Source organism: Centropristis striata, chromosome 11, assembly GCF_030273125.1.
Source record: "Centropristis striata isolate RG_2023a ecotype Rhode Island chromosome 11, C.striata_1.0, whole genome shotgun sequence".
NCBI lineage: Eukaryota > Metazoa > Chordata > Actinopteri > Perciformes > Serranidae > Centropristis > Centropristis striata.
In genome coordinates, this window is record NC_081527.1 from 21,184,812 (window position 1) to 21,198,528 (window position 13,717).

Consider the following 13,717-nt stretch of genomic DNA (forward strand, 5'->3'; position numbering starts at 1 on the left):
GATGTATTATAATATTATTTCCTACGCAGACAAACAGGCACAGTAAATTATATAAATTGATGATTATTATTATTATTGTTGTTGCATTAATGTGGAAGCAGAATTCTACTGTTGTAGTTGGTGGAATTATTTTTTACTACTTTTTATATTTTAATTGTACAGTCATTTTTTCTGTTTTATTAACCGAACATGTGATTATTTATTTTTTTAAATACACATAAAACATAATCGGGAAATAGCTGTCTCATTAATTAAGTGCAGCGAATAGTACAGTTTACAAACGACACATAGAAGAAGAAGCAGAAGTAAAATAAAACGGAAGCACTCAAGTAAAGTAAAAGTACCTTTAAGTACAAATGTATTTTGCTACATTCCAGCATTATAATTAGCAGGTTTTGAATTAAAAGTCTAAATTAAACCAAGTTTAGGGAACAAAACTGCAGCATTACAATACTTAAAACAAAAATAAAAATACATCAGACTTAAGTAAGTTATTTATTAAGAATGATAAAAGTAAAACGTATTAAAAAGGGGCGGGGCTCAATCTGTGTCCAAAGCATCGAAAACGCTCTGCACCCTGATTGCATTTGCACATTATTATTAGAAGTTACAGCCATGATCAAACCTCTTTCTTTCTTTCCTTTTTGTTTCTTTCTCTCTCTCTCCGTGTGATTGATTGGAGGAGTCTACAGGCTGGCACCCCCATCGTGTCTCCGGCCGCTCACACTCCGCATTGATTGGTCCGCCTCCTGCAGCCGCAGCCAGCAGAAGCGCCTCCTCTCATAAACCTCGTCAGACCGCACTGACGTTTCCCATTACTTCCAGGAGAAGCAGCGGCTCACTATTAGGAACTTTGCGTGCGATCTATGGCACACAACTAGCAGGTAAGTGCTTGAAAGCGACTAATGTCTCCTCTTTTTTACTGTCTTTTCTCTTTTATGTCACTTAGCTGCTTTAAAACATCTGTCTGTGCGCGCAGCGGGACCTCAATCATCATTTTGGGGAATTGTTTTATCGTTCCGGCCTGCCTCTCCGCTCTTATCTGTTTTGGGTCTTATCAAACGGTTATCTCTTTTGCTGTGAAGACATATTGCGTTTTGTTTCCTATCTCTTATGTGTGTGTGTGTAGTTGTGTGTTTGTGTGTGTGTGGGAGGACATAGATTTGACGATCCAGTGCCTCTTAAGAGGGAGTTTGATGGGAGATGGCAGTCACCGCTGACTGGATGCGTTTTACTGGAGTTATAGATGAGACAGAGTCAGTGAACATGCCGTGAAATGAAGTCAGATTGTCAGATGGATTCATAGTTTGTTGGTTTTTATTGTGGAAATGTAGTCTCCTCTGTTTTAAAGATGGGAACGAGCTGCGCGCTGGAGGTACATTTGCGATGTTTTTTAACAGAAACTTTTTATCCAGATGTTTAAAATCCTTTACACCACATGCGTAAAGCTTGTACTCTTCTGATTCCCTGCACTGCTAACAGCTCCAATTCTTTTTCTTACAGGGTAGACTACTCCCTGACGATTTTTATTAACCCCTACGGTGTATGGAAAGTGCTCCTGGATGGACCTGGGCGAACACAGCTGGTCCATGGTCAAGCGAGAAGTTTCCAGCAGCCCAGGGTCACCGGCTGAGCAGACCTACCTGCCCGGTGACAGCAGGAGGGACGGTCCCACCTCGGATGAGTTGAGGACACCTCCGATCGACCTTGACGCACTGGGGCACCGCCGCTCGGACGGCAGATCGCTACACTCCTACGTTCACTTCGGACACCATAACAACACCCTGACCGCCGCCGAGGACATCCCGCTCTTTACGGATTTAGACCAGGGCAGCAAACTGGTCCTCTCGAGCGGAGCGCACAAGGCGAGCTTGCTGGTGGACCCGACCGACATGTATCAAACACTGGCCATCGCTGCTGCCCAGAGCCAGACTGGATATGATACCTCCTCTGGTGGTTATATGCACTCCAACCCCAACTCCCCTGTGTACGTCCCCAGCTCCAGAGTGGGCTCCATGATCCCCAGCCTCTCTTACCTGCAGGCCAGCGGCACTGCGCAGCCCAGCCACGGCGTCTCCAGCCACTCGGTGTGGTCGCAGTCAGCCCCGGAGAGCCCTTCGTATAGCACCGGGAGCCCGCACACCTCCAGTCGGTTCCACTACCCTCCAAGCCCACCCATGAACAACGGGACGCCCCGGGACACCGGCTACAGTAACACGCTGAATGTGAGCGGCAGAGACCAGTACGGCCTCTCTCGGCCCCTCAGCGGGACCTACGCGAGTCCGTACTCCCCGTATGTTGCACCGCAGCTGTCCCAGCTGCCCTCGCCTTGGAACGGGGGACCTTTTGATAACACCATGCTGCACACCTTGCAGAGCAGAGGCGCGCCCTTGATTCGAGGACCAAACGGAGGTAAACATAAATAAATAAATAAATAAACAAATAAATAAAATTAGTAAAATAAAAAAAGCAAAGTGGAGGAGGACATGATGATGGAATAATATTCATTCTTGCTGTCTGGGTCAAGATAAAAATGAGGCTACCTTCCTTTATTTAGGCTTCCAACTTCTGAAGTGTTAAACAAAACTCGATATCCTTCCAAAATAAGAAGATCCTAATCCTTAAAGAATTATCCTATCCAAAATATGTTTAATTAAGTGCCACAAAAATAATACTCCTCTGTTTAGATTTAAGACAGGTTTGATCTGAAAATGCATGTGTTTGTGTGTACGTCATGCCAGAAAAAAAACGGCCTGCTTGTGTGTACAGGCCCATAACTGACCCAAACCTGTGGAACTATAGAATATTAAAATGTTTTAAAAGTATAATTTTACAATGTGCAGGTTTTTATCATGAAATAGATCTGATTTAATTTGCTCCACCTGCATATCAGTGTCAGACAAACACACTCCCTTATTTAAAAAAGACAACCTGTGGGCACATTTCCATGTGTAAATCTGTGCGTCATGCTGATTCCAGTCTTTCTTTCTAGTTTCAGATATTCTGGACGACATGGGGGAGAACAGGGAGTGTGTGAACTGCGGCTCCATCTCCACGCCGCTGTGGAGGCGCGACGGCACGGGCCACTTTCTCTGCAACGCCTGCGGCCTTTACAGCAAAATGAATGGGCTGAGCCGGCCATTAATTAAACCACAGAAACGGACGGTAAGCAGTGGGAACACTTCACCGCTCAATTTCCTGCCTAATTGGTTCAAACAGTGACTGGAGGTTATCGCCGATGATATCCAGACAGTATCTGATGCAGAAATGAGACAGAATATCAGATTATTTAGATGGAGTATATTTTTCCTAATCATTTTGATGTGACTGATCATATAAAATGGGCTCAAATATATTAGAAAAATACATCACAACACATATATTTGGCATTTTTAGTTTCTGCTTTTTGTGGAAACTGTTCACATTATTTACATTTTCCAATAATATTTATTAACATCCAACCATTATAGAAATTAAGTAGAAACAGGATTGAAATATTTCGTCAGGAGGAGGTATTTTACTAAATTTCCCATTAATTGTGTTATATGAATTGAAGGTATTAATGATTGGATTAAAACCCACCCATACTTGGAGATATTTGTTAATTTAATGAGGCATCTAATCTGCCACCCTATTCACTGCTTCTCTTGGGTCATTTCATCCTAATGGGTGACAATAAGGGCAAATCTTTTCCTGGCACCTTTACGCGCATTACGCACAGTTTTTTTTTCTGGTGTCACGTAGGACTCCTTGAAAATAAACATCCTGTAAAAAGTCGTGCGTAAATGTCAGTTAAATGGAGATAATGAGGCTCGTATTATTGTAAGGAAATAGCTTATGAATGGTTGGATTGTAACTAAATTAGTGCCTTTTACTTTTAAAATATTTTCTTTAACTTTAAGTGAGAGACAAAGACTCCAACAATCTATTAATGTCAGTTCCTTCTCTGAAATGTTATGTGTTGGTTCTAATAATTAATTCAAAGTTACATCTCTGTCACCAGTCAACGTCCAGGAGAATCGGCCTGTCCTGCGCCAACTGTCAGACCAGCACGACCACTTTGTGGCGCAGGAACGCGGAGGGAGAGCCGGTCTGTAACGCGTGTGGGCTCTACACAAAATTACACGGGGTGAGCCGAGATTTTTTATTCCACATTTCTTTTATTCGTAATAACAATTTATATAAAATCTAAATAATACGCAAAAATAATAACTGATGACATCTGCAGGTACCTCGGCCGCTCGCCATGAAGAAAGAAGGAATCCAGACAAGAAAAAGAAAACCAAAAACTTTGAATAAAACAAAGGGATCCTCTGGTGAGCCACTGATAATTGTTGCGCATATTTTTGTAGATTTTTTATTTAAATTATGTGATTTAAACAATTTTATTTTATTCTATTTTAGGAAATAACAACACCGTCTCTATGACTCCCACATCCACATCTTCATCTAATTCTGAAGACTGCTCGAAAACCAGCTCTCCTTCCGGACAGGTGTCCGGGGTAAGAACTCATTTATATATTTAAAAATGTATTTATCTATTTAACCCTCCTGTTATGGTCGGTTTCCACTCCATTAATAACCATTTCAATCAATATTTAGTGCAATTGTGGTCTTTACCTCTCACAGATCATGGCTCGATGAGGATAATTCACTCTTTTTTCATAAAAAATGCATGTTAAAACTTTTTTTATGTACATTGGAAATACCTACATATAAAATACAGTGGTGTTACATGACAGTCGTATATTTAAATTTTACTTTACGTTTTTACATTTTTTCTTTTTATGATTTTTAAAATTTTTTTAAACTTTGTAATAGGTCAATTTGACCCGCAACATAAGAGGAGGGTTAAATTTAAAGCATCAACATATATATATATATATAATTGGAAATGTGTAATTTGGCGCAGCAGTTTGTTTTAAAGTAATACATTATTTTTATTTTAGTCCCTATCCTCAGTGGCTCTGCATGTTTTGCACTAAACAAACTAAAAGCATTGCAGCATTTGCACCAGCAGGTGTTTTGCTATAAAGATCACATGCAGGCTGACTGCAGCTCACACACTGTATGTGTCACCACAGTATTACAGGAAGATGAGCCTCACATTGCTCACCATGTTTTGGAATATGAGTTCAAAGGCCAAACATGAATCACATCCCAAAGAAAAGAAAGTTTAGATTTGAAGAAAGTGGTTAAAAGAAAAAGAAAATAAAAACAATTGAACATATATTCAAACAAAAAAAAAACAACTCTTCAGTTGCACAGTTGAGAACAGAAATCGTTCTTCTGGCTCGTGAAGTTAAAAGAGTTGTGCGAATTATGTTGAATGTATCACATTTTCTTATGTATTGTCCTCACATAATGAGTTAACAATATATATATTAAATTAAATGTTTTTTTGATGACAGAATGGCATGATTGTGTCATTTTTAATGCCTAGAAGGGGCTAACTAACTTTCAGGATGGTTTATTTATTTAGTATTATCTGTTATTTATGTTATAAAGCCACTATTTTATTTTATTTTTAAAATACCGTTGTCTTGTAAGTAGAGTCTTACCGACAGGGGATTTTTTTAGACCAATGCCTATTTTAGAGAATTTTTTTTCACAGATTACTGATTGTGGCTGATAAGGTGAATGTTTGAGCTAGAATGAAAATAGACCTTTTCTATGTGGATTGTGCACCAATCATTTTTATACTGATATGACAATGCAAAGGTACTTCTTTATTAAACAAATAACTTAATTAAAGAATATTGATATATTATTCTGATTATAATATGTTATACATATAAAGTATTACATAACTGTCAGCCATGAAAACAGAGAAAATAGCTAAATAAATATCAGTATTGTATGTTCTTTATTAATCAATTGCTGATCATTAAAAAAAAAAACCTAAGTAAAAGTTGAAAAAAAAAATTCTCAATCACCCTAAGCATTGTTTTCTGCATTATATGTTCTACAAAACAGTTGAGATATATATATATATATATATATATATATATATATATGCATAATAGACATAAACATATATAATACACTGTAAAAAAAGATAAACAATAGCTACTCATTAAAATGAAGGCAACAAATTGCACGCAATTTTATTAATTAAATCTAACTATGTTACAAGTTGAGTTAATAACAACTTAACAGGAGGTGCCTGTCAATTAAAAACGGACTAATTCTATTGTGTTGGATTCATTCAGAATTCTCTTGATTTAGAATTACATATCCATAAAGATTATATTTAATGTGGTCAAAATAAGTAGATTCTATCTCAAACATTTTTATTTTAAAGTTACTTAAACAACTGCCTCAGAATCAAGGACGCATTCATATTTAATTCATTTTATCAAATATATTAAGTAAAATAAAATGACTACAGAATAATTTATCACAGTGTAGACATAAACATATATAAACAGATATGTTATAAAATGAAATAGAGACATATGCTTATTCTGATTTAATAATAATAATAATAATAATAATACATTTTATTTGTAATGCACTTTACATTACATAGGGGGTAAAAGCATAACATTCTAATTATAAAAATGATAAAAAAGGAAAAAAACAGCTCAAAACAGAAAACATACATACATAATCTAAAAACCATCTAGATGGGAGGAACCAAAGGTTTTGCTAAAAAGGAATGTTTTTTGTGGTTAAAACGTCTTTGAATATACCTCCAGGCTAATGATGCATTTGCTCTGCTGTTGTAGGTCAGTTCGTCTGTTCTGTCCAGCTCAGGGGAGGGATCCGGCTCCGGCTCGGCAGTGAAGTACCCGGGACAGGACAGCCTGTACACCAGCGTGGGTCTGACCCAGCCATCAGATGTAGTTTCAGTGCGGGGTGAACCCTGGTGCCCCATGGCCTTAGCCTGAACATCTAAATCTTTGGGAGGACAGCTAATCCCTGGCCCCTCTGCCTGGATGCTATGTAGTGTGGAAGTATTCAAGGGGCCATGTTTGTTTCCTTCCTCGCAGCCGATGCAAGAAGAGTCGGACAGGGTGAGCTGACCTTCAGTCACACTGCAAGCTTGAACCGAGCGTGGAATAGCTGGGATTGGTTTCCAGATTGGTGTGGGGGATCTTGTTGCCTTAAAAAAACAAAAGGGAATCTCCAGGCCAGATGATCAATCAGGTGGCCTGCTGCGTGCGGATGGTGTCTGGATCCGCCATGCACTCGATATCTCTCCCATCCACCGTGGCACAGAACCAGATTCTTAAAATAAAGCCATCATGTACATAACGGATTTCCTCTCTGAAGAAAAAAAGCTGTTGATCGGAAACCACTGCTTCATAAAGCGCTATATTCGTTAAGAACATTTAGATTTTTGTTTTTTCTTTCCACAACTGGAATCATGCCACAAGTGCCAAGACAACTTTTATGAATCAAAAGAGAAAAAAAATATTTATAAATCTTCCATTGTTGAAAACATGGCTATGATTGTTAATAAAGATATCAATATAGAGTAGAAGTTAAACCATTCTGATGTCTTTTTTTCTATTTTTTTTTCTTTATAAGTGGTTGTTTGTAGTATACAGTAGTGTTGAATCTGCACATGTTTTCCACTGAAAGCTCTTACTGTATTTGACTGAAACTAGTTTGGTTTAAACAGGGTATAAATGTCATAAAGTGGTTTTTGTTTTTTAATTATTTACTGAAAAAAAATGCAAATAATCAATTATTTTAACTAATTTTTGATACAGAAATGTTTTCAGCTGTTGGGTAGCATTAAGGTACTATTCTAACTACTAACTAACTAAAACTGTTTTCACATGTGAAGCAGTTGGATGGCTTGTTTGAACAAAGCACACCCAGAATAGCTGTGAGCCTACTGACCTTTATGTTACATGACATAAACTGCAAAAGAAAACTGTTGGCTGCACTACCTGACTCACTATAAACTGTGTACCTTTCACAATGCAAGCATGTACAATTGCATCATTTTATACCAAAATTAGACCAGCGTGGAGAGTGAGGTCACCTCTGAACAAATTCATGTTACTTTGATGACTTTGACTAATCCCTGTGAGGATTAAAGGGAGCGTAATTACCCGATAGTTTTGCCATAATGAGGTGTTGAAGTGGAAAAAAGGGAATAAAAGAAGCAAGAAAGTTATATTACAATGTAAAAAATGCTAGAAGGTATGTTTCATTCACGACACTGTTTGTCTCCAGCAGTGGTGTAGGTGGAGTAAAAAAAAAAAAAAAAGTAATTTCAGGCCACAACTCAATCACGAAGGGATTTAAACTTAAGCAGTCTGATGAGTTACACGTGAAACCTGGTGAAAAAGGGTTATTTTATTTGATTTTCTCACAACCTGCTTCATCTAAAGAGAACATGTCATTCATTCATTCATTCATTCATGCTTCTGGGCATAGTTTTTTTTTTTCAAAATATCATGTTTATTTTAGCATCTTTTTTTGCTGTTGTTTCATTGTTTTATATGAAATATATATATATATATATATATATATATATATATATACATACAATATACTATATATATATATATATATATATGAAATTATTTTATTTAAAATGCAGTCCAATAAATTGTTCTGGTGATGCAAATGAAATAACAGTTACCCTGTATTTTTAAAAGAAAACTAATCAGTACTTTTGAAGCTGTGGAAATAACCCTGTCCCTGCATAATATTAATATTAGGCATACTTTTGTGTGAGGCAATCATAGCCATTTTACTCCCCTTTTCTCCCTGGTGGAATAAAAAACTGGCTTTACTTTCTGAGATGCTTTTATGATTGGGAGGGAGGCACACACACACACAAACACACACACACACACACACACACACACACACACACACACACACACACACGCAAAATAAATTAAGATGAGCTAATGCAAGACAGACTTCTTCAGGGGAAAAAAATGTTTTAAAAAAACCCAACTCAAATCTAAAATTTTCTTTTAGATTTTGAATTGCAACTTCTGTTATATTTCCTGCTTCACTTTCTGTTTATGCTTCATTAAAGCAAGCCTTTATTCCCCCTGACAGCTTTTTTACTTAAGAGTTTTTCTGTTCTTTGCGGCCCCCGAAGGCTCAAAGCACAATCCACTTTCCTGTGTCCTCTTGAACCAGCAGCTCAAAGTACCTGTCACAATGTTTACTGTACTTAAGCGAATATGGCCTGTGAGTAATACCACATGAAAAGATTTTAGAGATGGTTAAGATTTATGTCTGGGCTTAGCGTTATCTGTCTGCTCTTTGACATATTGATTTAGCTGAGTTTATTGAGTGTGGAGGAATGTGCTACACAACACAACAGCCACATCCACAGTCTAAAGATGAACATTGTGTTTGCACTTATTTGTTCTGTCTTTTGCAAAAGATCAAGCTTTTGGACGTTTTATGAGAATGATACAGCAACAGCCATTTGTTTTAGCCAAAGATCATCCATCACAAAGTTTTTGTCTTTTAGTTTAAGTGTTGAGTTCGGCTGTAAATGCTAATGGAAACATTTGGCCTGTGTTCATTGGCCACTGGGTGTTATATAAAACACAATTCCTGCACAGAGACCACCGGGCATTAAGTCCTTGAGCCTCCACGCAGATAAATTACAAAACCACCTTCAGATATGTAAATGCAAACTAGTGTTGAACTCAAAACACGAGCAAATATTTATAGGTTTCTGAATTTATGAGGTGGTCCTACCTTGGCACTGTCTAACTGGTAACCATGGTGCTGCAAGGGAGGAAATATAAACACAGCAGCGCAGAAAAATCCTCCCTGCACGCTCGTATGGATGGATGTTCGCAGAGCTGAGGGTCACATCAACCGCCACGTTCACACAGAGTAATGCAAGCTCACAGTTATTATCTGTAAAGTGATGGGAAGTAATCGTGGATGATGGTCGTCACAGAGCTGCAGGGACCGAGTGGGAATAATAGAGTGGAAAAGATACAGACAGACAAAGAGGGAGAATTCAGAGACGAGGGTTGAAAGTCCTCCCAAAGTAAACAGCACAGGCTGCAGCAGCAGCAGCAGCAGACAACAGGCCCCGGGGCTGTTTGGCCATGGGGCAGCAGCACAGTAAGGCCCAGTGGCTCCCTCAGGAGATGCCCGTTGATCTTTCCATGTTGCCTTTCAAAGGAACGCACCGCTGGCCCTGCCTCCGGAAGAGATGGGATCTCTGACTCAGCCCTTTTGGGTTTCCTCGACAGACACGGGGGCACATTCTGGGAGAAACAACAACTTCAAAACATGATAGTGCTCCTGCTGCTCGCGGAGTCTTTTCACATTTGGAGTACCTTGAAGAGGTTTTTCATCGAATGTTTGTGTCTATAAATCATGCATTGTTCTGGATTATTATTCTGTGATTTATTCGCTGTGTCAGATTCATAGAAAGCCAAAGTGTGCTTTCAAAGCTATGTCTACACAACTTTTTTTATTCTGAGCTAGCAAACATATCCACGACTGTAAAGGAAAGAATAAAGCCACCTCCACCACCCGCCATGACGCACAGATTATAAAACAATGAGCCCCTGGCACAGACATGCAAAAAGTCCCACCACATCTTCTACATAGGAGCCAGACACTGAGACTTAGCAGTTTAGTCTCTTTTTGTAGTGGTTTTGTGTCACTCTGTAAATGTTTTAGTCTTAATGTAGGTTTTATTTTGCTTTTGTATTCACACTGTGTCTCTTTGGAATTGTTTAGTGTCTCTTTGTAGTTGCTTAGTGTCTCTTTGTTGTCATTTTGTGTCTCTTTGTAGTTGCTTAGTGTCTCTTTGTTGTCATTTTGTGTCTCTTTGTAGTTGTTTTGGTCTTTGTGTAGTCATTTCTTATCTGTGGTTGTTTTGTTCCTTTTCGTAGTTGTTCTATGTCTCTATTTAGTTGATTTTGTTTTGTGTGTGTAATAATTTTGTGTCTCCTTGTGGTTGTTTTGCCCCTCTAATCTTTGTGAGTCTCTTGTCTGTCTCTTTGTAGTTGTTTTATGTCACTTTTAATTTTTTCTTCTCTGGGGTTGTTTTGTCTCTTTCTGTATTCATTCTGCATCTTTGTATTTGTTTTCTGGCTCTTTATAGTCATTAAATGTCTCTTTTTAGCTGCTTTTCCTCACTTTGTATTCATTTTGTCTTTGAGTTTCTTTGTAGCTGTTTTGCATCTCTTGGTAGTTGTTTTGGTCTTTTGTGTTTCTTAGTAGTTGCTTTATGTTTCTTTGTGGTCATTTTGAGTCTCTTTCTGATTGGTACATGTCTCTTTGAGTGACATTGTGTCAGTGGAGACCAAAATAATAAGTAATAATGACAAACTCAACTTATCTCACTCTAATAATAAAACAGCAGCTAAAAACTAAATGATAGAGAAATGTCCAGACAGAGTCCAGACAGTGTGGAGATGCCATCACTACACAGCAAATTGAGAGACGTTGAATTATTGGTGTTAAAATAGACATACACAAGTAGAGTTAATTATACTCTGGATAGTGTTAATCCATTATAATTAACTCTCAGTCCATAAATAGTTGTTGTCAAAACCGAGTGAAAAAGGACGCATCACTAAATCAAACCTGTAAGTGTAAATGTTTAAATATTAACTCCGTACTTCTTACTCTTAACTCTGATCCTGTATTTCACACCTCAAGTGTTCTTTTTGGCGTTAAAATTTAACGCCAAAAAGAGTCATATTTACACTAGTGTAAAGGTACCAACACTCGAAAAAGTGTTAAATTAACACTTTGAGGTGTGGACCCATATAGACACATTAAAAGTGTTAATATCAACTCTTACAGTGTTAATTTGGGTATGCTGATTTTACTGTGTATGTATAGTCAGTGTGGTACGCGGCCCTCGCTGACATAAATTAGTTAACTTTACCCGTTAATTAACAATATGTACTTTTTACTGGTTTTGATTACAGTTAAGGTTGACTGCAGGGTGGAGAACGCAATTTATTTATAATTTTGAGTACATTTAATCAAGTAGCAACAAAAGCTGGTTATTGGGATCTGAGCTTGTGCAGTAGCCAACCACACAGCTGTGCGTCATCAGGACCAGGAGTTTGGATTTGGTGCCACCATGCATAAACATCAAGCTGAAAAAAGAAAGTAAAGCTAACAAAATGGATTTGGACCATTTCCTCTTCTAGGAATTATAAGCTAAGTTATCAAGCAATTGATAATTGTGTGTAAATGTCTTTCTGACTGCTGCCAATGTCAGCTTGTGGTAGCTAACGGTTGCTAACCGCTAGTGAGCTAACCGTAACTGACACAGACAACAGACTCTGCACTTGGCGGTAAAGACTAGCTTTAATACTGACCCTGAATCGCATGAAAACCTATTTAAACTGTTCCAAAACGAAAGTTAGAAGTCCCATGTTTGAATTGTTCTGGGTAATGTCAGTTCCCCTAACGGACATAGCAAAAACACTTTTTGATCACAGGTTGGAAAGGTACAATTCCGAGTTACAAGTGAACGCAGCATGAGTAGTATTTTCTGCACAGCTAACGCCGGATAAAAGGCTCGCTTAACCGGCCCGTTTGCAGCCACATTGGCTGGAGAATAAGAGACATTTAGTCACCCTGTTAAAATAATCGCCTAACTCATTTTTTCAAGTTTTGCAGGAAACACAAAAAACTTCAACAAAAGTGTAACATATGACATTTATTGATCATATCACTCAAAAAGGTATCATGTGCATTAATGTACTTCAAAGCGTCATTAATGTTCATGACGCATCCCATGTCATGTTTATGACACGCTCATGTCACTCTTATGTAGACACCTTAGACTCTAGCGTTACCAATATTAGTGCCAACAATAAAACACTGATAAACTAAACTGATAACTAAACAATCTCCCTCTAGCTCTTCTTTGCTGGGTTCTTATCTGATGCCTATGAATGTGGCAAATTGTCAAAGAAGTGATGATATTAAAGGGGTAAAATCACATGATCTGATCAACTGAGGATGTAGGTGATTTTACCATAGGTGGCTGGCGTCATGAGGAGATTATTTAGGCAACAAAAAAAAAACAATTTTGACAAAAAATGACTTAGGCGATTATTTTAACAGTGTGGCGATATTTAATAGGCTACTAGTGTTTATTTTCACTTTTGCAAACATTGTCTGTAAAGCCCAAAAAGTTATTCACAAAAGGTGAGGGTTGTGTTTGCATTGTGGGTGTAACGTTAGAGCTGCTTTCACACACAGCACGGTAAAAGGGAAAAAAAAAAAGTTAAGTGAGTGAAAGCAACAGTTATGGTGTTTATATTCGCGTGGATCTCTGCTACTTCTCTGTGACGTTGAGTTGCAAATCTGATTAAATCGCCTCTTTCTTCCCCCTCTCGCACTATGAGCTGTCAGCAACGGTTAGCTGAATGTGACCAGTAATGAATAAGAAATGATACAGAGGAAATGCTGCTTCTGAGTATTTTTTCTCTTATGAATAAGGCCTATATGGTAATATTTATGCATTTGCCTGTAAAGCCTGCACATGCCAAGGAACATATACAATAATCTATAAACACATTACACTTGAAAAATAATTTCCTTTTAACTAAAAAATGTTCTTTTCGCTGAATAGCAGGTGAGATGTTGTTAGCCTTTATTTCAGAGGGTATTTTACCTTTAGGAGTAACAACCTGAGGTACATCAGCAGCTGTGGGTCAGTTGGTAGAGCGGTCACCCACTGACGGAAGGTTGGTGGTTCGATCCCCGACCATGGCAGCTTACATGT

General features: G+C 38.1%; 1 protein-coding gene across 2 annotated transcripts; it reads left to right on the top strand.

Annotated features, from left to right (window-relative positions):
- The first annotated feature begins 634 nt into the window (after nt 1-634).
- Nucleotides 635-8,766, top strand: gata6 (GATA binding protein 6). 2 transcript variants are annotated; one of them, XM_059344619.1, is made up of 7 exons: nt 635-884; nt 1,504-2,412; nt 2,993-3,165; nt 4,004-4,129; nt 4,229-4,316; nt 4,405-4,502; nt 6,732-8,766. In XM_059344619.1, exons 2-7 carry the CDS (start codon nt 1,563-1,565, stop codon nt 6,891-6,893), a joined length of 1,497 nt encoding a protein of 498 aa, XP_059200602.1. In that variant the 5' UTR covers nt 635-884; nt 1,504-1,562; the 3' UTR covers nt 6,894-8,766. The 2 variants fall into 2 exon arrangements, with proteins under 2 accessions (XP_059200602.1, XP_059200603.1); XM_059344620.1 differs by lacking the exon at nt 635-884 and adding an exon at nt 1,174-1,375.
- Nucleotides 8,767-13,717: the final 4,951 nt, after the last annotated feature.

What these genes read in the sequence shown, in the direction of transcription:
- gata6 (XM_059344619.1), top strand. Translation starts at nt 1,563, where the DNA reads ATGGACCTGGGCGAACACAGCTGGTCCATGGTCAAGCGAGAAGTTTCC. An exon ending in TTAAACCACAGAAACGGACG is followed by an intron (nt 3,166 to 4,003) that starts GTAAGCAGTGGG and finishes CTCTGTCACCAG; the next exon opens with TCAACGTCCAGGAGAATCGG. An exon ending in CTTCCGGACAGGTGTCCGGG is followed by an intron (nt 4,503 to 6,731) that starts GTAAGAACTCAT and finishes CTGCTGTTGTAG; the next exon opens with GTCAGTTCGTCTGTTCTGTC.